Source organism: Crocodylus siamensis, chromosome 1 (genome assembly GCF_052110815.1).
Source record: "Crocodylus siamensis isolate JL-2025a chromosome 1, ASM5211081v1, whole genome shotgun sequence".
NCBI classification, from domain to species: domain Eukaryota; kingdom Metazoa; phylum Chordata; order Crocodylia; family Crocodylidae; genus Crocodylus; species Crocodylus siamensis.
In genome coordinates, this window is record NC_143395.1 from 77,588,892 (window position 1) to 77,612,706 (window position 23,815).

The 23,815-nt window shown below is 42.7% G+C and overlaps 2 protein-coding genes across 8 annotated transcripts in view; one reads left to right on the forward strand and one right to left on the reverse strand.

Moving 5' to 3' along the window:
* Nucleotides 1-7,508, forward strand: part of KLHL32 (kelch like family member 32) — a 299,877-nt gene extending 292,369 nt beyond the window's left edge. For 3 of the 7 annotated variants that reach the window (XM_090037127.1, XM_090037125.1, XM_090037126.1), the window contains one exon: nt 6,450-7,507. In XM_090037127.1, the coding sequence (XP_089893253.1) occupies nt 6,450-6,611 (162 nt within the window). In that variant the 3' untranslated portion in view covers nt 6,612-7,507. Of the gene's footprint in view, nt 1-6,449 lie in introns of all 7 variants that reach the window. The other 4 variants (XM_090037131.1, XM_090037130.1, XM_090037128.1 and 1 more) reach the window with 3 other exon arrangements.
* A 384-nt stretch (nt 7,509-7,892) lies between these two features.
* Nucleotides 7,893-23,815, reverse strand: part of MMS22L (MMS22 like, DNA repair protein) — a 156,648-nt gene continuing 140,725 nt past the window's right edge. Inside the window, exons 22-25 of the mRNA XM_090037124.1 lie at nt 22,564-22,730; nt 21,036-21,132; nt 19,734-19,901; nt 7,893-15,999 (exon numbers count right to left, since the gene is read on the reverse strand). Coding sequence (XP_089893250.1) covers nt 15,918-15,999; nt 19,734-19,901; nt 21,036-21,132; nt 22,564-22,730 — 514 coding nt within the window. The 3' untranslated portion in view covers nt 7,893-15,917. The remainder of the gene's footprint in view (nt 16,000-19,733; nt 19,902-21,035; nt 21,133-22,563; nt 22,731-23,815) is intronic.

Consider the following 23,815-nt stretch of genomic DNA (forward strand, 5'->3'; position numbering starts at 1 on the left):
TGTGCCTTCTCACTGCCTTTCCTCCGTGTTGGAATAGATTTAGCTTGTGCACTGAGGATCGCTTCCTTGAGAAGCAACCACTCTTCTTGAACTCTCTTCTCCTTGGGGTCATGGTCCCTGAGGGCCTGACCGACAAGCCTCTTGAGCTTGTCAAAGTCGGCTTTTCTGAAGTCAAGGACTTCTGTGTTGCTGACTGACTTGCCAGCTTTACAGCAGATGGTGAAGGTGATCAGCTCGTGGTTGCTGTCACCCAGCTTCCCATCGATCACTAGGTCGCCTATTAGGTCGTTTCCTGTAGCCAGTACCAGGTCGAGCAGCGCTTTGCCTCTCGTTGGCCCATAGACTTCTTGAGTCAGGTAGAGGTCATCCACACATGAGAGAAAGCTTTGCAACTGCTCGGATTTTGCTGAGTGATCTTCCCACGAGATGTCTGGGTAATTGAAGTCACCCATGACAACCAAGGTCGTGGAGCAAGCGGCCTCAGTCAGTTCCCGGGTGAACTCCTGGTCAAGCTCAGGACTTTGAGTGGGAGATCAGTAGTAGACTCCCACCGTTGTGTCCCCTGTGCCGTATTCCCCACGAATTTTTACCCAGAGGGTCTCTAGCTGTCCATGCTGGTCGCCAACATCAGCTTGCAGGGACATGTAGCTTTCCTTCACACAGAGAGCTACACCCCCTCCCCTTTTGTCAGCACGATCCCTCCTGTACAGGGTATAGCCCTCTATACCCGTGGTCCAGTCATGGGTGGAGTCCCACCAGGTCTCCGTTATCCCAATGATGTCAAAATTCTTTGCACTGAGGAGGAGGATGAGCTCCTCCTGCTTGTTGCCCAGGCTCCTGGCATTAGTGTACAGGCAGGCAAGTGTCCCCTTGGGGGCTCTTGCCTTGCCCATAGATTGTGCCAGGGCTAGGGCAGGGGTGTGCCTTGGTCTGCTGGCTTTGCAAGTGTTGCTCAGCGGGCCAGCAGTGGCAGTAGTCCCCCCATCCCCCAGCGGGCTTAGTTTAAAGCCCGGTGTAGCAAGTCAGCCAGCCTGGCTGAGAAGAGCCTCTTCCCCAGCGGGGAGTGGTGGAGGCCATCTCTTCCCAGCAGCTCGCTGCCTCTCTCGCCAAAGAGCGGGCTGTGGTCATGGAAGCCAAAGCCTTCCCGATGACACCAGCTCTGCAGTCTTTGGTTCACCGCATGGATCCTCCTCTCCCTCCTCAGCCCATAGCCCGAGATTGGGAGGATCGACGAAAACACCACCTGAGCTCCCAGACCCCTAAGCCCTGCTCCCAAATCCCTGTAGTGACCTGGCTGGGGGTGCTCCGAGCTGTGTCATTGGTGCCCACATGAATAAGGAGCATGGGATAGTGCTCTGTGTGCCGGAGGAGCTGTGAGATCCTCTCCGCAATGTCTCGGATGCGGCCCCCAGGAAGCAGCAGACTTCCCGGGCTAAGGGGTCGGGGCGGCAGATTGCCCCCTCAGTCCCCCGCAGGATGGAGTCTCCCACAACAAACACCTTTCGCTTTGTCTTGGGGAGAGCGGGGGCAGTAGCTGTGGTTGAGCCTGGGTTGCCTGCGGGAGCCGGCAACTGAGCAGGCTCTGCTGGGGCTGCAAGAGGTGCGAACCTGTTGCTAAGCTCCGGTGAGGGGGGGGGCCTTGGTGTGGTGGGCCTTGGGGCCCTTGACCACCTTGGTCCATGCCCCGACTGGGCAGAGCGGGAGGTCCCAGAGTCCTCCTTAGTCCTGGAGGGAGACGGTGCTCTACCCTGCGGCTCCCGGGGGAGAAGGGCCTGGCAGTAGGAGTCTATCTCCTGCTCGCAGTCCCTGATGGCACGCAGTCTCTGGACTGTGGCCTGGAGCTCCTCCAGCAGCCGCGCCAGAGACCACAGTAGGGAGCAGACCCCACAAGGGGAGGTGGCCATGCTCCCGGGCCCCAGAGCCTGAAAAAGGGACAGGCAGCCCTCGCAGCCAAGAGCCAGGGGCTCCGTCTGCGTGGAGCCCGGAACCATGGGCTCCGTCTGGGTGGCCGTCTCTGAGGTGCGCGATGGGGGGGCCGCAGAGCCCGAGGGGACCCTCGGGGTGCGGCACATGCCCATCCGTGTCATGCCTCTGGTAGGCTGGCTACGGCTGGGACTGACTACTCTGGGGGGTTCACAGGCAGGGTCTCGTGCCCTCCCATGCCCTCTCCTGCGCGAACTCCATGCTAACTCGAGCGCCTGTTTACGCAGCCTGTTCACGCGGCTCCGGTTGCGTGGCTTCCTGGGGGGCTGGGCCAGGTAGGCGCCTGGCTGGGGGCTTGACCCAGCCCGGCTCCACGCAGCCACCTCCTCCCAGGGAGCGAGGAGTTAACCCCTTCCCACCGTGAGCCTGCTTACCTCCAGCTGTGCTGGGGGTTGGCAGGGGGATCTGCAGCTGCTGATGGGGTGTCTGGGGGGCTTCGGTGGAGCGGGGGCACAGCGGGCTTCACCCGCGCATCTCTCACCGCTCCAGAGCCTAATTGCCTTTAAGTTAAGCCTTTAAAGTTCTTAGTCAAGAATCTCTTGAAGATAGAAGTTTGCTTCTTGTTTGTTTCTGCCTACATCACATCCTTCTCCTTGAGATCAACCTAGGTACTTTCAAGAATTAGCTTTCACACACACACACACACACACACACCCACCCACCATCCACCCCTCTGTGCATCTCAGCAGAAGTTCGGCAACAAAACTTTTGCTAGCTCCTAGGCAAGGATTTTGAGATTTAAGCCAGAACTGAGATTGGCCCTTATGTACCTAATTGGCTTTGCATGCAGCCACAAAGCTCAGCAGGTACTGAATTCAATATGTGCTTCCATTCTGGAGCCTATATACTAAGGCTTCTGCACTTAACCCCTGCCTAGGCTTCACTGCAATTCAGATTGCAACTGGGAGGCACCTCAAGTTTGTCTAAGCTCCTGAAAAGGAACCTGCCCTTAGTTTCATAGTTTCTAGGTTCGGAAGGAACCTGAACAGATCATCAAGTTCAACCCCCTGCCCTGGGCAGGAACAAGTGCTGGGATCATGGTACCCCAGCCAGATATCTATCCAACCTTCTCTTGAAGATTCCCAAAGTAGGGGAGAGTACCATCTCCCTTGGGAGCCCGCTCCAGAGCCTGGCAGCCGTAACTGTAAAGTACTGTCTCCTGATATCAAGCCTGAACCTGCTGTCAGTCAATTTTTGGCTGTTATTCCTTGTTATCCCAGGATGTGACCAGGGGAACAGAGCCTCACCTATTTTGCACTGGTCCCCCGGTGGGTTTATAGACGGCCACCAGATTCCCTCTCAGCCTTCTCTTGCGGAGGCTGAATAGATTCAGGTGCTTTAGTCCATCTTCGTAGGGCCTGGCCATGCGAGTGGCCCTCCTCTGGACCCTCTTGATGCTGGCCACATCCCTCTTGAAGTGTGGCACCCAGAACTAGACACAGTACTCCAGCTGCAGCCTGACGAGTGCCGCATAGAGGGGGAGGATCACCTCCCTGGACCTGCTTGAGATGCATCTGTGGATGCATAACAAGGTGCAGCTAGCCTTCCTGACCGCTTCCTCGCATTGGCAGCTCATGTTCTTCCTCGAGTCAACAATGACTCCAAGATCCCTTTCTGCCACCATGTTGACACAAAGGGTGTTCCCCAGCCTACAGGTGTTTTGCTGGTTCCTTTTCCCTAGATGCAGCACCTTGCACTTCTCTGAATCTCATCCTATTCTCACCTGCCCAGCTCTGGAACCTGTCTAGACCTAGCTGGATTCTGTCCCTCCTCCAGCGTGCTCACTTCGCCTCACATCTTAGAAACCACTCCTTACAGCACTGAATTCATCTAAGAGAATGATGGCTTTTAGTGGTGGCCAGCAGCCTACTGGTTAGAGCACTTGCTCAGCAAGTGAGAGACCAGGGTTTGGGGCCTTCCTCCCTTAAGAATTTAAATCTGCATCTCCCAACAAAGTCAGGCTACGGGGTAGCTTGGATGAGTGCCCTCTAATCCTCCTGTTGCAGCTGAGAGACTGAGCAGGTAAGGCTACCACTTCCTTTGCAAGTGCTCTGGCAGACACCACCAGGCTACAGTCCTTAGATGTGAGGTTAAGTATCATAAGTCACAAGACAAGAGATGCCCAGCAGATGAGAATCGCATGCTTAAGACTCTGAGATCAAGCTGGGAGTTCAGGCTCCAGACCATATTTAGCATGGTTATTGGCTACTTTTAGGCACCTTTAGGCTTTCTGGCCAGCCCTTTGATATTATTAACCACTCCCTGTTCTCTGTAGAGCACCCAGGCATCCCTAAAAGCCCTTAATCAACTGAATCTGAGATTGTCTGAGAAGCCTACATGGTCTGTCTGAAGTGCCTGCCAAAGCTAGGAGCCTAATGCTTATGCAGCCATGCAGCAGGGGTCTGAGGAACTGTATGGCCCATTATGCCAGACATGCATGGCAGGTTGTGTAATCCTGGGAATGAGGCATAAAAATCACCTTGGATCCCAATGATGGGACAGGCAGCTGCCAGCAGGAGGGAGGCACCTACAGCTGGGAAGCATGAAGCTCCTGCTCCCTGGCTGCATGCCCTGCACACATGGAAGTGGCAGCTGGGGGGAGCCAGGAGCTCCTGACTGCCTGGGCACCACTTCCATGGGCATTTGGGAACATTAAACCCCCCCCACAAAAACGGGCATGAAGCTGAGGCTCTGAGCATCATGTCCACTTCTACAGGCCCAGGGTGCCTGAGCCCAACATTAGGGAGCTTAATGTTGCGCTTTAAGAAGTACATGTGCAAGGGAAAGTCCTAGCTGAATGTCTGCTTTGTTGTTTTTCTCAGTTCCCTGGGCACTGTAAGCCCAACATTGGAAGAGGCTCCTGGTGTATCTATCCCATGATGCAGCTGTGGTTGGGGGAGCTCAACATCTCTTGTGCACACTAGTGCCTGACACAAGCAGTGGGAGATGGGGAAGCTCCCTCGTCCCCAGATGCTCATGCTGGGCACCTCTTTAAATGGGACTGGGCACCTTAAAAATCAGGGGCTGGAGGGCAAGACACTAAGGTGCTGGGTCACAGGAAGCCCATGTTCTGATGCAGGCAATTAGCTGACTGTCAGCATCGAGACAAGGGCAGCCCCCAGCTAGGTTTTAGACTGGGGGCTGTCCACGTCCCAGTGACAGGGCGTGCTGTACGTTCAGTTTATGGAGCCATATAAACCAGCCACAAAGATGTTTCATATATTTTGAGTAGTATGTTTGTGGCTGATTTGCCATTTTATGGCACCATAAATTCGATGAACATGTGGCATGCTGCTATTTATGGCACAATTAACACACTCATCGTGCCAGAAATAAAATGAGTGCCAGGGCCTTAGGCAATGCAACAATTAAAATTGGTTCCTCAGATGCTTATTTGAATCCTTGGCCTAGTTCCCCAAACCATCCCAGCCACCCCATAGGCACTTTCTATCCCTAGGACACTAATGAAACACATTAATGGGGAAGGGGGTACTGGAAATCACTAAACGTCTAGATGACACTCAGATCATGAGCACTAAGTAGCAGAGATTTATAAATCTTGCAAGATAAAACAGATTTTTTTTTTTAAATGAGCAAAGGCCAGTTATGTGGTTAGTGTAATATTTTATTTTAGTGATTCATTCAGTGCCACATCTAAGAATCTTACTGGAAAAAATTGCCCAAGCTAGATTGAATAGGAACGCTGACTGGAATACAGCGCATGAGATGCAATGCTAAACAGTGCTAGATCGAGTTAGTGAATGCACTCACACACTCTGGATGATCCATGGGTGCTTTGGGTTCTAATATTATTTTGGTGACAAGCGAGAATGAGTTTGGGATCCTGCTTTCAAGTGGACATTTGTCCACATCACAAAAGCCTCCCCAGAACTGGCAGCCAGCCCAGGGCAGGCTCAGGATTAGAGGTAAAAGCAATATAACAAGTGCTTTGGCAGAACTATATGTGTTGCCTACATCCACTGTCAGCAGTTGGCATCATTAGCCAATATGACTAGCCCTTTTATTTTCAAATTCAGCATGCTGCTTTCCCTTTCTGAAGAAATACACTTTTCTCTCTATGTCTTCTTTTACTCTTAAGTCATTCATTCAGGCTTTCCAACTTTTTATGGAGTCCTTTTGCTTCTCTCAGTACCTCTTATTTGACAAATGATTCATACTTCATGGTAATATTTTAGCTTCCCTAAACAGAGTTCTGTACTTGCATGGTTGCACATTGTGCAGCTAGGGAGTATGATCAAATGTCACTCTTTGCTATTAAGTGTGAGTGAAGATAAGTTTGGGGGGGAACAGAGGGTATAAAGTACTTGATCCATATAATTTAACACTGAGGTGAAACTTCCTTTCCGTTGGGCAGAATAATAAAGGTGGACAGGATAGGCCAGCAAATCTGTTTCAGTGTTTTTTCTGTGAACTTTTCAACATTTTCTGCATTCTGATCCCTCCAGGTGCTGGATGTTAGCAAGGAAGGAAAAGAAGAAGTATTCTACGGGCCTACACTTCCTTTTGCTTCCAACGGGATAGCAGCATGCTTCCTTCCAGCTCCTTACTTCACAAGCCCCAACCTCCAAACTTTGCAAGTGCCTCACCACAGGATTGGCACTATATGAGGAAAGGAATACAAAGTTCATAACAGGAGAAGGGGGGAAACAGTACTTTTTGATCAAGCAAGAGAATTATTCAGTTTAAGCTGCTTCTTTGTCTTTTACACATTTGTCTTAAAGTCAGCTAACGGTAGGCAAAAAGTAAGTATTTTTAACAAAAATGGCCCCACAGAAATCAGTCTGCACATCTGCTTCCCTTTTCCACGTGTTAGAAGAATATACGTTTATGCCAATATATGACTGGCAATTTTTTTACTGGGCAACAACAAGTTCTTTAAGTTCTTCATACAACTTTGACAGGCATTTTGAGGTGAGTGCCCTCAGCATCCTACCTGGGGTGTTGTTCTTTGGAGGCTGTGCATTCAGTGGTTTACCAGTGGCACTTTTCAAAGACATTACAATATAGTGTTAACATTGACAAGGACAACATAACACTATGCTAATTATGCAACTTAATACCTATGGCAAAAAGGATAACAAATGCATTGACCTTCAGTTCCAAACCTCATTGCTACAGTTTTTCATTTACACAACTTTTGTTGAAATTTATAGATACTGTGAAGCTCATTTAAGCAAAAAAAAAAAAAAAAAAAAAAGATATATTAAAAACATGTATAAAAAGACTGTGTTTGCTCTTACTATAAAGAAAGAGGGACTGCGGTTTCAGTGGCTATCATTGTATAAATCTTTTCTTAATCAGTTTGTCCAAGAAATGAAAGAAAGATCATTCTGTATGTCATTTACCAAGGTCTACTATTAAATAAATGTTATCATGCATCATGCAACCAATTCTTCCTGACAGATGCCGTCTTTTACTTTTCATGGTGGAGAATAACCTATTTACTATATAATTAAAATGTGCCATTTACTTAATATTTTTAATACCCAGTTTGAAAAGGGTCACTACATTTACAATTATCAATAGACAGTCTCATTTTGCCCAACATATGGTCCCACAAATCACTAGCCTCCAGAGGCTAAACAGGTGTACAACAAAGTCAATATTTATTTATTTATTCTTTCAATTTATAAAGTGTGTCTCTGTGCAATACTCTAGCCATATGTACAATTCACAGTAAAACTCCAAACCTATTGTCTGGCTACAGGAAACCCCTTTTGTCATATTCACTATTAATTTCTATATAAATTATAACATCAGTGTTTGTAAATATAAACAACATTGCTAAACCTCTTGCTATTGATGATTTACAGCCACAGTGAATTCCTCTGACTTACTTTGTTAATTGTCACTCAGCATCACGATATCTGAGCAGATCTCAGACCATGGAATCCCTATTAATATTCATGGCAGTTCAAGGTGAAGAAATATATAGTAGAGCAAGCCAGTACATTCTGGAAAGAAAACACTTTGCACTTAGTCCAATGAGAGATGTTACTAGGTCAAATACAGTATAGATACAGTAAATAATGGGATTTTCTTTTATCATTTCTCACTGTCAGAATCTTCTGCTTAAGAGCTGTACTTGGAACACGTAATATTTTCCAATAATTTAACTACGCAGATTTTGTTCTATAATGAATTTTGATGACTATCCTTGACAGCATGAAGTTAGACAGGACAGAGGAACACAGTTGCATACTCTTCAGCAGGTATGATTATTTGGGCACTGACAATTTTCTTCTTTCTGGTCACAAATTGACTCTTTCACAAAAATAATTTGATCCAGGTATTTTCCCCAACTGCAAAGGACACACATCTGGCAGCTGGAAAGTCTTGTCTTGTTTTGTATTGGCCTCCTGGAGATCAGAATGCAGCAGCATTTCTCCATTCACCATTAGTATTCCTGAAAATCTACCCTGACTCCAGACCCATCTCTGTATGCAAGATGCTGAATTCAGCCTTGATACTGTTTGGGATCCCCATGCATTTCTGAACATCTTTTAGAGACCACAAATATATAAAATGTTTTATAAGTCACGGCCCTGGTTTTGTCCCAGTTCTGCACAATACTGTGAACTATCCCATTTCACGGAAGTTGGGAGAGTTAATTTCTTATTTTATGGGGTCCCAGACAAAAGCCCCGAAGAGATTTTCTACGCTTCAGCATGGCGATGGAGGTTTAATTCCTTGGACTCTCACTCCATTCTTGACAGTCTCCCATATGGCTGTATAGCCAGAGTTGTGAAGTCATTAAAGTTTCCTTTGGAGGCAAAGGGGGGTTTGACCATTAATCTAACAGGATGCTTCCCAAAGCCAGCAGGCTGCAAGCAAGGCCTCTGTTCTAGACCTGGGAATGGAGTTAGCTTCCTTATGCAAAATAGCATGTGCCATTTAGTTCAAGGACTGAAAAACAGGAGCGTATGGCAAGAAAAGGTTATTTATCATGTTTTGCTCTGCCCTTTAGACACTTTTACTGTTCTGGTTGTTATCACCAATTGTCTGTACTAGTGAATAGCAGTTTTAAACAGCTGTGCAATTGCATTAAATTAGTTAAGGGTTCCATAGCCAGGGAGCCTCAGGATAACACATATGCTCCCATTAGTGTCAAGATTCTGTGCTGGCTCTTAATCATCCGACTCCAGCAATCGTGGAGAAGTCTTTCATGTCAGGCCCTTACCCTCTGTACCTCCCAGCTTGTGCCTTTATATAGTAGCTTAACTTAGAGAACCTACAAGCCTACACCTTGCTCCGAGAGATGTGGCCTTTGACTTAAACGTGGAAGAGTTCTTAGAGACAGGTGAGATAGTCACTTAGGTGTTTCTAGGTAAGGAGGGAGATAACGATTTTAACTTGGGGGCATGGGCATGTCTTTTCCTTGCAACGGCAGGTCTTCTGCACTTCAGGAAAGATTCGCTCCTGGAGATAAACAGGTGGCTGCTAGGAGAAGGCATCTTTAACCAGGAGTTCTGTTCCTGTAGCAGCCCTGCAAGCAGAGGCTGCCCAGTTACCAGAAATGACTGAATCAGCTTCCTATCAAACCCACCCTTTTGCGGGGGCTGGTGGGAACCTTGTGCAGCCTGTCTCCAGCCTGGTGAATTCTGCACTCCTGGTTACTCTGGCCCAACTTCTACCAACACAAACCCTGGAATGAACCAGACCCTCCCTGTACTTCTGCTAAGTTTCAACCCTGGGTGCCAAAAGAGCATCTGTACAGCTTCCCCCCTCTTACCCTTCCCCGGCCCCCACGAGCTTCAAGGCACATAAATAATCCCTGCAGTCGAAGTTGATATGTACTAAAGGTGTCACACATCAACACACTGAAATTCTATCATCTTGGGTGTCTTATTCAAAAGGCAGCACCTCCAACAGCACTCTGGCATTGCACTAAAAATGTTCAATGTTGGCACAGGAGAAAGCTGCAGATCACATGAACACCACTTTCAGCAGCACCATCAATTTCCCTGGGAGCATTTCACATCCAAATACTGGCCAAAGGCATATTTAGACTTTATGACAAAGCGAGGGGTAAAAAAACAGTCCCATCAATACAATTACTGTATATTTAGGAAAAGTTCAGCTGTCCGTCTAGTTTCTGGTAGTTTATTTATGACTTACTAGTTTACCCAGATTCAAGGAAAAAAAAAATCAAGAATATAATTCTATTTCTCTTTATTTAGGCTTTAAGTGTCCTTCTCCTTCTCCCCCACCACCCCAAGCCCCTCTTGACAGTACAGACATTTAGTACATCAGTTGCAGAATCAGGAAGAGATAGATAATTGAATATTCACACATGCAGAATTAACACAGGCAGCACGTGGAAAATGTGGAAACAAGCGCGAAAAGAGGCGGCATCTGTTTATTGGAAATTAGAATGTAGAATACATTAAGGGAAGGTTAAAACACTTCATCTGCAGTAAGGGTTTGGAGGGAAGACGACCTTGCAAGAACTCTGGAATGTAGATTACGTAAATGGCTTAAACAATTTTGTTTCAGGGAAAGTAACTCTGTTTCTAAAGAAAACATTTTTTTTATGAGAGGGGCAGAAATTATATCAATATACAGTGACATTTTCAATAAGATGATCAGAGCTACAATAATTTGTGATATAAGAACTCAAAGGATTAAAACTGTACTTCTAGGGTTTTGTAAAATACGTTGTAATACATGAAGAAATGAAAATATGAAGTTCTTCTGCAGGAGCTTTGCTCATGTAAAGCAGTATATAGCAACATCCCACCGACTGCAGAAAATGGAAGTTTCATCATGACAAGATTATGTATCCTGCCTTCTGTAATTCCTTAATGAACTTAAAGAAATGTCTTTTCATTTTCTAATAAAATAATGTTATGCATCTTTAAGAGACATTTGTACGAATAATAACAACTGAAGCATAAACCTACAACATGCAAGTTTAATTTACAGGACTTCCTGTGAAAGGTTTTAATGATACCCAGAATTCAATATGAAAGCCAGGACCAAGATGATGATTTCATGTTAAACTTTCCATTGAAGTGGATGAGAGGGAAATCAATTTGCAATTGACAAATATGAGGTATTAATTTGATATAAGGATAAATAATATAGTGTCATTCTGTAGAGATATAAAAGATTGTTCTTTTCCAGGCACTGTCTGTGGGAATAATATGTTGGACATATAGTTATGACAATCTAACAAATATAGTTATTAAGTCTCAGCCCTAAAACTCGTTTTATGAGAGCTCTGGGCAGGCAAGAAAACTACAGATCAGGATACAGGATCACAGCCTTGGATAAACGTTGTTTTTTTACTCATGCAACAGAACAATTCCATCCCCCTTTCTTGTGGGGGGGTCTAATAAATTCATGACAAAAGTCATCTCCTAGCCACATAAGTTTCCATCTCTTCTAAAATAATTTCTCAGTTCTGCTAAGACATATTGACCAAGTTCTGGATTTTTCATTTTCAGCTCCTAGTACACTTTTTTAACTATTGATACCAGACAGACTGATTACACCCATTTAAAAAAAAACAGAGATAACTATTGAAATAATAAATTATAGACTAAACTGAAAATTTTTTTTAGAGGTTACAGAAGAGGGAGACAGCTGGGGGGAAGAACTGCAGTAATAATATCTATTATCCTGAGGGGAAAAGTCCCGTTTAGAAGGACAGTTATGGAAGTTTTCATAAATGACCATAAAAAAAGTTATGTATGTTGTTGGTAGCTCAAGTCTGGTATAATTACAAATACTGTGCAAAGCCTTATTCTTCTGCATGTGTCTGTTTCTTCATGCTAGCATAAAATGGTAAAATTTTCTATCTAATGAGCTCTCATTAACTTTATATTATGAAATGCCCCCTTCTCACCTTAATTTCTTTTCCATGAAAATGGAAGTGAGGCATACATTTAAAATACATTACTCCTGCTCTCAATAACAAATTGACATATTTACAATTTTTTGATGGTCATTTCCCTGGGATTAAAGGAAGTTAATGAGAGTGTTGAACAGTGCTCTTTTCCTTCCCCTTTTAAAGTAAGTTATTTGGTTTCAAAACAAAATAAAATTCTACTTTTCCTTGTGGTGCCTAGGATTCACGTTCCATAGCACAGTCATGACAGAGGCGATTAGTGACCTTTTTAAAGTTATCAATGTTATGCATTTCAGAGAGAAAACGAGGTGAACACACAGTCCAGAACTATACTAACTGTACCATAGCAGATGTTACAATAGAAAACGGTGTACATGAGGCCTCTGTAATACTGACAGCAGCACTTCTGCCAATTTTCTTCCTCTCCTCCCCTCTCCCAAAGAAAAAGGGATGGTGAAAACTTTTAATGAGCCACTGCAGCAGTCCTGATAACTCTTAGGCAGAGATTTAATATTTTATCAAAATTGCAATGAAACATGGCAGTGGTGATTACAATCATCTCTGTGTGGGTGGTGGTCAATTATATCATAAATGCCTTAGTTGCCACTAGCGCTCTCATAAAGTGAACTGGACAAAGCTTAGGAGTACATTACAAAAATCTTTCTGAATTCCATCAGCAACCCTGGCTACAATCTGACTCTCAGGATTTTCTTCTTCTTGATTATGGAAATAAGTTACAAATGATATAAAAGTCCAACCCCTGAGGGAAAATTACTTGAGCAGTATAACATGCAATACAGAGAACTTTTCTCTCCCTTATACACTTTGGATTTGCACTGCTGTTAATGGGGAAGCGTGGTTCCACAAGAGGACTGTAAAGGGGTAAACCATGGTAAAAAAAACACAAAGGTGGCATTGAGGATTAAAGCATAGCTTTACCAAGTGGTAATGGGTGTCTAACTGCCACCTAGGAGCCTCATTTCAATGTTTGGGCATCAGTGAGATCCTCTTCAGTTACCATCAAGTCCCCTAAGTTTCTGTTGCTAGCTCCAGGCACAACCACTCAGGTTTTCAGAGAGCACCCACCAGACTGAACCTCGCACGACAGAGAGGAATGAGACATTTTGGGGCAGGGTGGGGTGAAGTCTATCCCAAAGCTCAATGGTTACAGTGTCTTTATCTAGGAGAGGAGAGGCCTGTTTTTAAAATCACAATTCTGCCTAATTGGGAGCTAGGACTTGGACCCACATCTCACTTTGCAGGAAAAGGACGAAACTATCAAGCTGTTAGATACGCTGCAGTGAACATCACTTCAGAACATCTGTAGTCTGGTGGTTAAGACATTTTTTGGGTGGTGGAAAATGTGGGTTTGAATTCTCTCAGGCTGCGGCAGGAATTGAAACTAGGTTTCCCTCATCCTGAGATGTATGCTCCAATCACTAAAGACTTATGCCCCATTCCTATTTTCATCATTGGCTAGCTCAATGCTTAGGGTTTTATAGATCTCAATCTTAGGCTCCTAGCTATCCCCATGCACTATGTGGGGAGCCTGCGTTCCTCACTCAAGTATTTCAGAGGCAGGGTAGGTTAAAAATTGTCCTGCTTACTGCTGTGACACCTAAGGGGCCAGCTCTAGAAGTTTTTAAAGTAAAGCACTAACAAGAATCTTCAATCCATTAGAGCCAGGACACCAGGGCTGGTAGGTAAGTATGACAGATGTGGTCCATTGCTCCCACTCAGAGTTATAGCTCAGCTGATTCACCAAACACACAAGCCAGGCTGGCCCACAATCAAGGGGACTGTGAGGGTAACTGCAGAGAGTTCCCATAAACACCTCTTCCATGTACTGTCTAGGTTGCTTGGGATCTCTGTTGCTCATAGCTCCACGTGCAGGTGACTAACAGCTTTCAAGCTGTTCAGCAGGCTTTTTGCTATTGAAATATTTTGGTGGAATATCTTGACCCTGCACAATACTCTATAAGCCGTGTTGTCATTCATATTATCAAAACTCAGTCACATCTCCACCTGCCTATACCAAATTATTAGACCAAACCAGACTGCCCATTTGCAAGTGGTTGACGGAGATAATGCAAAATGCTTTATTTCTGTTTGTATTAACTTTTTGATGGAGAAGAATGATCATGTCCAAACTGTTTAAATTAGCTTCTCATGTACTAAGAGCTGTGTTACAGTTGCATAAAGCTTTGCTGCTGTTTTAAAACCTTCCAGGTACTGCAGCCAGTATTAAATATGCCTTTAAAAACCCACTAAACACATCATTAAACAATTCGTTACAATATCTTCTCTATCTGTTCTTTAAAAGTCAAAGGCTTTACTTTCAGGAAGTGATACTACAGTCAGACATCTGTTCTGTTATCTACTGTGTGGTAAGACTCAAATTTCGAAGGCATCTCTATTAATCTCACTTGGAGGGTTTTTTTTCTTTTTTAAAAACGTTTTTTGGAGGCAAATCCTCTTGAGATGAATAAAACTCCGCCCAGGTGCAGAAGCTTACAAGAAGCTACAATCAGGTTCAATAACTCACTTTCATAATGAAAAGAACCTCCATGTTCTGCACTATTAAGTAGCCTAAAGAGGCTTTTAGTTACTGCATTATCTGAAGTAACGATAGCTGATTTAGGGGAAAAGATTATCTGTTTCTACTTGATAAGATTACTGTAACGAAATAGAAGCTGCTCTGAATGAGATTTTAGGGATGTTTCTGGAGCTGAAGCTGTTAGACACAAAAGTAGCCTTTCCTTCCCATTAACTCTGTAAAGTTAAGAGTTTGAATAACTTTAAAAGTAGGTATGTGGTTCACTGATGTTGCCAGGAGGTACACACTTACCACGTTCACAGTCTACAAAGAAGTCTTAAAAATCTGGGTTATTCAGTCAAGTGAAAAATTGAACAGCACCTTAAATAAAGTTTTAAAGGCACTTGGAGGGGAAAAAATAGAGAAAGGTCCAAGAGATAACCAAGGACACCGAAATATTTGAGAAGCCCAACTTGCCTGGTGCCCACATTTTAACAGTTTAGGCTTACATGGTGATTAAGATCTTGAAATAAGTTCCACCAAGTCCATAAGTTCCACCTTCCCATTATACTTGTTTTAAATTAAACTGCAGAGAACGAGGTTCACACATCAAGAAACCCTACAATCCTAGTACCCCTTTTTTTGGGGGGGGGGGAGGGGGGTGTTAGAAGATTTTTCAGTTAGTTATTTTAAATCCAGGGAAATTACAATTCAGTCAAGGTCAGGGAGCTTCTTATTATTCAAGAACCTGAAACTTGCTTTCTACACAACCTCCCCCACCCAGCAGAGAGGTTTTTAGGTTGGAATTTGCAAGACCTGAACATTTTCAATACAGGAGCAAGGTTACGACACCTGTCTCCATTCTATACATACAAGCCTTTCTGTTAACATAAGATAGCTCTAACACATTGACCTGACCCTGACCCAGCTCCTGGGGAATGTGCTGCACACACTGAGCTCAGCGTACTGCCACAAAATGTCTTTGTAAGACTATCATACACCGACTGCTGGGTATAAAAGCCTACAGTCTGACCCCTCCCCAGAGCTCTACACATTTCTACACAACGTGCTTTCTTTTGGTCTGCAAAAACAAGTTTTCCAATAGAAAACTGGATGTTAACATTTTCTATAGAACACAGTTAGTAGGGAGTTTCAAAAATGCATTGTGAGAAGCACAAAACTCACTGAATCTTAATTAGATTGGTGCCAGGTGCATTTGAAAATGCACCAAATAGTCACAGAAGACTCTTCTTATCTATTTAATATGGATGTTTCTAGTATTTAATAAATTTACACATCAGTTGAAAGACAAAATATTTGGGAGTTCATCTTCCCATCTGTGATAATAGTTAAATGCTATGTAAGTTATTGGAAGAGCAGCTTATAACTTTGAAAAAGATTAAATAGGTGAATAGATTCCACTTGCAAAGATAAAGAACTTGGATTGTGTATAATGTGGGATTATTCCAGATGGGGACAGTGTGCAAACATTCATGGGGAAAGAGCTATATCACCACCACATTGCTAACTTGTCTCATTTTCCAGTTTTAGTATCTCATTTTGTCCAGCCGCTGTGAGGTGAGATAAGAGTCTTTTATAGGCTTCTCTGTTAAGAAACAAAAGCAGATAGCAAGTTAGTTAAACAATCTCACAGACCTTACAGATAAAAGCACATCATTCCCAAACAGACTATTTACATAACGTAATGTAAAAACAAATGAACTACTTCTTTTAGTATTTACAAAACTGCTTTGTACGCTATGAATTTTTACCAAGTTTGGTTAACAGGCAAATGGGGAGTGAACAACATAGAAGTATACCAGGAGTACTCAGAAGTCCATCTGCTAAGTAAACTTTCCTAAGGTAACTTTTATTTTTTTTTAATTGTACATTTACTTGTCTAGCTGAGGCCTGGAACAGAATAATATACTGAGCTCAGCATGTTACCACCTATTTACATTTTGTCTTGAATAGCTATATGCAGTGTTCCAAAGGCTGACATAGCCTGCTTCGAAGAAGGCTACAAGGAGCCTGGAGAGAAGGTAAAAGGCCTTGCCACTATCATTACTGCATTATCAGTCTTAACATTCATATAAAGAACAGATGCATTTAATATTTCACTGTATTCATTTGCACAAATTATTAGCCTCAGTGGTCATTTGAGTTCTGCAGATAGATTATATAGCTTTCCTGAAATGTTCTTATGCATCTCTGATAAACTATAACATCAGATGTTGTCATTATGACCAATTGGGAAGATTTCATGGCTTTGTCTCCAACAAGCAGGGTCAGGAACCCAGCCTCACCCAGATGCGAGGCGCAGCTACCTCTTACTTTCACTCACTCAGTGAGCCCTTTGGAATAATGCATTCTTGCCTATAGAGTGGCCCAGTTGAAAGGGGAGGGGAAGAGTGTAGTCCTGACCCAGCCTTGCCTGAAAGCCTGGAGGTTTGGGCACTCTTCCGAGAAGGAGAAAATGTGGCTTTGAACCTTCTTAGGCTGAAGAGGGAATTAAACTGGGTATGAGCTTTAAGCACCAGGCAGTTATGCAAAAGGTGAACCATCATATTTTTGGATAAAAGTGTCTGTGACTGTTGTGCTTTGTGCTCATCTTAGTGCAGCAGGTGCACATTAGGAGTGGTCTTAGCACACCTGCCAGACTGGGCTCTTGAGAGGACATAGGCAGATGAACGCATAATTGGGGAATCCCAAACATGTTCGCAGGAGGTGGGCACTGAGATGCTTTGGACATGTACTGCTGCAGATCTTCCAGTGCCTACACAACTTTACAGGAGACATCTTGGGTGCTTACAACTGTCCAGATGCCTAAGCAGTTAGGCAGGGGTTTTGTGGAGTGCCCTCTTGGATGTGCATCAAAGGAATGAAAGGAACACATAGCTTTTTATAGAAAAGTATTATTGATCCATTAGGGCAGGGGTTGTCAACCGGGGGTACGTGTACCTCTGGGGGGTACTTGAGAAGGCCCGAGGGGGTATGCACGGGTGGGCGGGGATGGAGCACCACCATGCACCATCCCATTCTGCTGCATAGGTGTCACCCACCCAGTCGGACGTGGAGGGTGGGGGCAGCTTGCATGTGATAGCTGCCAACGCTCCGCATGGCTGTGTGCCGCCCCCCACATCTGGCCAAAAAGGTTGAAAACCCCTGCATTAGGGTATTCTTAGGGGTGCACACATGGTACGATTACAGGCAACCCCCACTTAACACTGTTTCGCTTAGCACTATTTCACTATAACGCTCAGTTTAAATTGATACCCTATTTCACCTAGCACTCAGTGAGTTTTGTTATAAAGCCATCTTGGGCCATTAACAACAATTGCGGTCACCATCTTGGGTCGTCAAATACTTTCGGTTTCGCTTAACGCTCGTTTTGCTTAACGCTCAGTTTTTCAGGAACCAATTAAGAGCTCTAAGCAGCAGTTGCCTGTACTACGGAACAATTTACCCCAAATTGTGAGTACGTTTTCTGCAAAGCAATGAGGAGAAGCAGGCCCATAACCAACTGTCCTAAGTTTGCCACTCACGGTAAGCATTATTACAGACCATAGCCCAGAGGTTGGCAATGTTTTTGGGCAGAATGCCCTTTCCTTGACAACTGCCCCAAGGTGCACATGCCAAGCAAAATGCCTTCAAGTGCCATGCTCCAGCATCTGTGCTGGGGATTGTCTACCCCTGATATAGCCAGTAGGTGAAAGGGGAATTGGTTAGCACTGAGGAAATGACCAGGATAAAATTCACTGAAGGAGGAAACACACAACTTGATCCACCTAGCAGTATCCCTGCACAGTAAGGTTACCACATATTTTTGAAGGATAACTATACTGGATACAAGGGATTTACAGTACAAGCTGCATACAGCTGGCTCATTTGGCAGTAAGAAGGATTAACCTGCCAGCATGTGTGTCAGATCATTTTTCTAGCCCATCTTCACTGATGTCCCTGAAGTGTTATTAGCAGCTCCAAAACTGAGTAGGTCTTGTCATTTCCAAGGGTGTATGCAGCGAGTAACAACCTAACCAGGTTTAATGAGGTGCAAACACCTGAAGAAAGGCTGAGGGCTGGCTCTGAATAACACTGTAGGTACATCAATGAGGTGTGCAAAGTTGAAAGTTTCCCATTCCTGTACAAATTAGCAGGCACACTTAAATCAGTTTAAAGTAGTGTCTTTAATACTGAACTGGCTAGTGCCATTTGTACAATTTAAATGGCTTCCCACCCTCTCACAGCCATCTTAAATGATTGGGGCCACACTATACAGTAGCCTTGTGTATCAAGTATCCATTCTATGTGCACGATATAGTAATGTCATTTCACTATGCAGCAAATGGATCATGTGTCCACATCCTTAGTTGTGCATAAAAATATCTCAGTTGCAATCTTTATCAAAGCTTAAGACTAGTGGATCTTGACTTTTCATAGTAAAATGAGTTACACATTTATGTACAAGAGCCCTCTCCAGTTTGTAGTCCTGTAAATAAGTAAGCATCTTCCTTAAGATACATTTGATATTCCTCTGCTTACTGAAGAAGGCTAATTTCTTGACCTTTATTTCTCTTATGCTCCCCTGAGATATATTACATACCAATGAACTTTTGGTTCTGAGAGATTATGTTTTGATATAGCTTCAATTTTAATTTGATGTCTTATAATTATATTATGTAAAAGTCAGTATAGACTTTTAAAAACAGAAATGACTAACAACATAAAGTTAAAGGATCAACAATCATCTTGTTGTTTTGGTTTTTTTTTTTAACATGGTCCAAGCATGATTTTTGTTCAAACTGTGCTTAAAAATTCTTAAAATGAATCAATCTATTTAAATTTTGCCAAGAGTTTCCTCCTAGATTAGATATCTACTATATAATTTTACTATGTAATTTTTAAAAATGCCCTGAAAATACAGACTTACAGCACAACCTAATTGAACACAGGCATAGACTGTAATCTCTTTGGAGTGGGGACTAAATTTTTATTTGTTGTTTGTACAGCACATAGTCTAATCCAAACTTGGTCCAAGATTGGAGCTCTGAAGTGTAACTGCAAGAAATATATGATAATTAATGCTGTTATAGGCACCTAGGCTCTTCATAAAGTACCTACATGTGTGCACACATGCAATCCTGATACCAAAATATCTGAGGAAGTATTTCACAGTTACAAAGCATTTGCTTTTTATTTTGCTAAATGTTGAATAGAAGGTAGTTGAGCATACCTACACCTCTTACATGAAATCTGCTAAAGTGTAAAGTTGCCTTCTATCAAGAGATAAACCTCTATTGTTTGCAGACAATAAGCAATGATAATAAATACAAATCATACCTCTGTGTAGTGTTTCTGCCAAGCCCTTGTTTATGCTCTGAATCCTTCAGAGACTGAGTGATTGTGGGAATCAGGCTGATAACTAGCATTTGATCCAAAATAGCCACAGTTTCTAGGATGCTGAAAACCTGATGATCATATATTGTGGTGTAGTCTTGAATAAACTGCCTGAAGGAGAAACGGGGGCATTTAGTGCAAATTCAAAACTAGCTGCAGAAAGCATGCAAAAAGACAATTCTCAAAAGAATCAAATCAGAGGCAGCAATTTGACTGCACAGTTTTCATAGGACACAAAGCCTAACACTAAAGACTCGTGCACAAACTTTTACCAGTGAAACTTTATACCCTCAGAATCTCCAAGCTGCTTCACATGGGCTGCCTCTTTCATTGCACTCTGCCCTGTAATAGGAATCTGCTTGCATGCAGGAGCCTGCAGGTGTGGGCTTAAATGTATAACAGACAAGTCCCACAGAGTCAGGAGCGCAGAAATAAAAATTTTCTTATAAAACATCGCCATTGTCTTAACTTGGGCCCACAACTGACTGCAAATATATCCAAACTACATGAGTTTCTTGAGCATTTAAAGCTGCAGGCAGAATCTGAATTGGAAGCAGATTATGCTAAATCAGAGATGAAATGTTCCCTAACTGGCCACACTGAGGAATGTCAGGGCATACCATGTGGGAGCTGACAGAGGCCCACTGATTACAATTGGGCTTTGTGCATCTGTTCCATGCACAGCACAGGGTCAACACTTACATCTGTAAAATGTCTTTAGATCTAGGACACATGTAGTGTTTGCTTGTTCTATATTGGGGGGGAATAGATCCAAAAGAATTTAGAGAAGAGTGTAAGTAATTTTCATTAAGAAATATTTGCATATTGCAAATTGGGAATTTCAATGTTAAAAATATAAAAGCAAACACACTTGGATATGGATTTGAATTTAGGTATGCATGCTTGAAATTCGGCATATGCACTAGCCTGCTTAGTATCTGACATGCTTCACCATCTTCTGGGGAGTTCTCCATTAAGAATGCAAAGCACCTCTCAGCTGCTTATCCTTCAAAGAAAAGCCCTAATCTACAAGAAAATATACACATTTGTTTTTGTACTTTTTTTCCCTGTCATTTTTTGGCTAACCAGCGTTTTAAACCAGTGCCAAGAATGCAATAATTTAAATACTATAAATAAGGACAAAGCATTATGTAAGGGATAATTAGTTATTACAAAAATAAAACCCTGTTTGCTATCAAACACTTTGCACTGATTACATTGCCAGTTGGCATATTTTCTGGTTACCTAAACACTGAAGTCAGCTGGGTGGCAGGCTCTCCTCCTGACCTCACTTGGCAGCCTTCTACCGTGAACTGCAGAATCTCTGTAGATAATTTTTTAACTGTAAGAGAAAAAAAAAACCTCAAGAGCTCTTGAACTGACCATCTGGAGAATAGCTCCTATAATGATTACTCTCTTTTAATTAAAAAAAAAAAAATCATGTAAAATACTTTGTTTAAGTAAAACAACTGTACTGGTGATTGCTTCGCTATAAAGTACAGTGAAGCACAGATACATTCAAAGAAATTCTTATCTCCCTACCATTACACTTAAAAATCCATGGATTTTAAGTAACTTCCCTTTTAAATCTAGGTACGCGAAGAAAATAGACCTGTATATTTAAGTTTGGGTTTGGTCTATTCTTTAATCCATTTTTACTTTGAATGAAAGAAAAACATTCTGGGGATTACATACTGCACTGAGGTATAAATATGAACTGCCTCATCCTTTCAATAATACTTTTCTATCTACTCTTTCTTCCTCCTCTTCTTTTTAAAGAACTAAATATATTCAGTTCCTTCTATGACAATTTATGTGGAATAACTCTTTATGCACAGTCTTTTATAAATTTAGAACTGCATTTAACCCTGGGATTTATGCTGGTTTCTGCAGACCCCCAGGTACAGAACCTCTGCCTTGGCAGACAGACAGCCAAACAGGCAGTTACGGGAGTACAGATAATGCACCATTCCTGCTTCAGCTGATTAGTTCAGTTAGCTGGTTTTAGCTGTAGGAAGATGCTTTAACTGGGAATGTGTCAATGCAAGTGCATCCCTTGTGCATACTCTGTCCTTGAAACTGCTACAGACCACAATTAAAAATTACTTCACTAAACAAAATCCCCGGGAGAAGGCAAAGGTGAATCCCCACCTTGTGAAATGCTGCCACTGGCACAGAAGTGGAAGTCACATTCTCCCCCATACACTAACTTGCACAAGCGTGGGGTTAATTGAGTTCTTTGTTTGTATTAGTCATCTAAAAGAAGACTGCAGGCACAAGCAAGCCTAGAACAGTTCTGTGTTAACATTAAAAAAATATTCTCAGTAACTTCTTCAGAAAGCAATGTCCCACTTTATGCCATGTTTAATGAAATACAAAAATCTGGGGATGAACACATGGCAGAGCTCTTCAGACCTCCACAGTCTCAAAGCCAGAGCAAACCACCCTTTGGCCTCAGTGAGGGTGAAAGATAAAAGAATAAGATGAAGACTGGAAGGGCTCTTCAGGAGCCTGGCAATGTGGAGCCTTTCACTGGACAAAGAATGTCACTAAAGTAGAGAAGCCAAACACAATGTCTCTGGAGAATTCCCAAGTTCCCAAGGTCTGATATCTTGAAGACAGATCAGATCAAGAATGGCCAACAGCAATGCAAGTTTCTGCCAATGTGTTTCATCCAGTAGCTGTGACTAACAAACCTAACCACTTAGATGAAACATGTTTAGTAGGCAAAAATTATAACATGTTTACATTCAAAGTTAATTAAGTCACTCACCTTGTGGTTCATTAACAAATACTAAGCATTTCAACACAGCAGGGAGCAGCAAGTCGATGTCACATACTTCAGTGTTCTTGGTTCTTAGGAATACTTCAAGAATGAAAGCCAGAACTGAGGCCAGACGGGGAGGTGGAGCATTACCTTTGAACTGCAGGTAGTTTTCACTGAAAGGAAATAATGCTTAGTCTATAACTTAATTTTTCATTAAGCATCTTTCTCTAATATTGCTATAGTTCACCAGGAGGGCTAGTAAGTGGACTTCTATCTCTAAGGAGGATAGAAATATGGTTTCAATTTCTTTTCATCTTAAAAATTACTCTTAATTTATCAGAACACAGAGTGATGCTTTTCTACTCTTCTATTGTTGTGGAAACTCAGAAATAGCAGCTATTATAGCTATGGTCAAATATTCAGACATGACCACAAATGCTGAACCCACAAACAAGTGCAGATCCAAAACACAATCACTGCATATAAGCACATGTACTTGTATGCAAAGTAACCCTCGTGTTTATCTGCAGACGCAGATATTCTTTACATAACCTTTTGTATTTATTCTGATGGCAAGATTCTTCTCTTCATTCGCCATGCCATAACCCCCTTCCAATAGCTTGTGCTCCTAAAACAAATAGTACTGCAAGGAACCCTGAATGACCAGATCCTGAATATAGGCTTTTAATATATTTGATGATAAAACAATTGAATAAAAGATGTATTTTATACACTCTGATTGACTAGAATTCTAAGAATTTTACCTACTCCCCTGTAATTTTGGTTTGAAGTACTATTAATCTAGTTGCTGTTAATTCCTCTTTAACAACAAGCTCTGCCTTTGGTCAGTCAGAACACAATGTAGGCTGAAGTATGCCACAAGGATAAAAGGCAATCTGACACTCTGGGACAGTAACAGATTTTAACAAGCACATTTTGAGTATTCTAACTTAATGACTTGAATTGTATGTTTTCATCAATAGGAGGCAAGAATTTGAATCATTTTTCATTTGAAATAAGGAGCGATTCTACTGAAGAATAAAAACAGGTATTCATCAGTATTTATTCATCAGAACATGCAAAACAATGTTCCAGATACCTAACAATAAAGAAAAAGAAAAGCTAGAGAAATACTGATCAACACTAAGTGATGAACCTGAGCACAGGCATATCTATACTTTCACCTTCATACAGTGAGTGCAGATACTTCACAGGGTTAGGTACTTTGCCTCCCCACAAAGATGTGGGGTTCTGATAT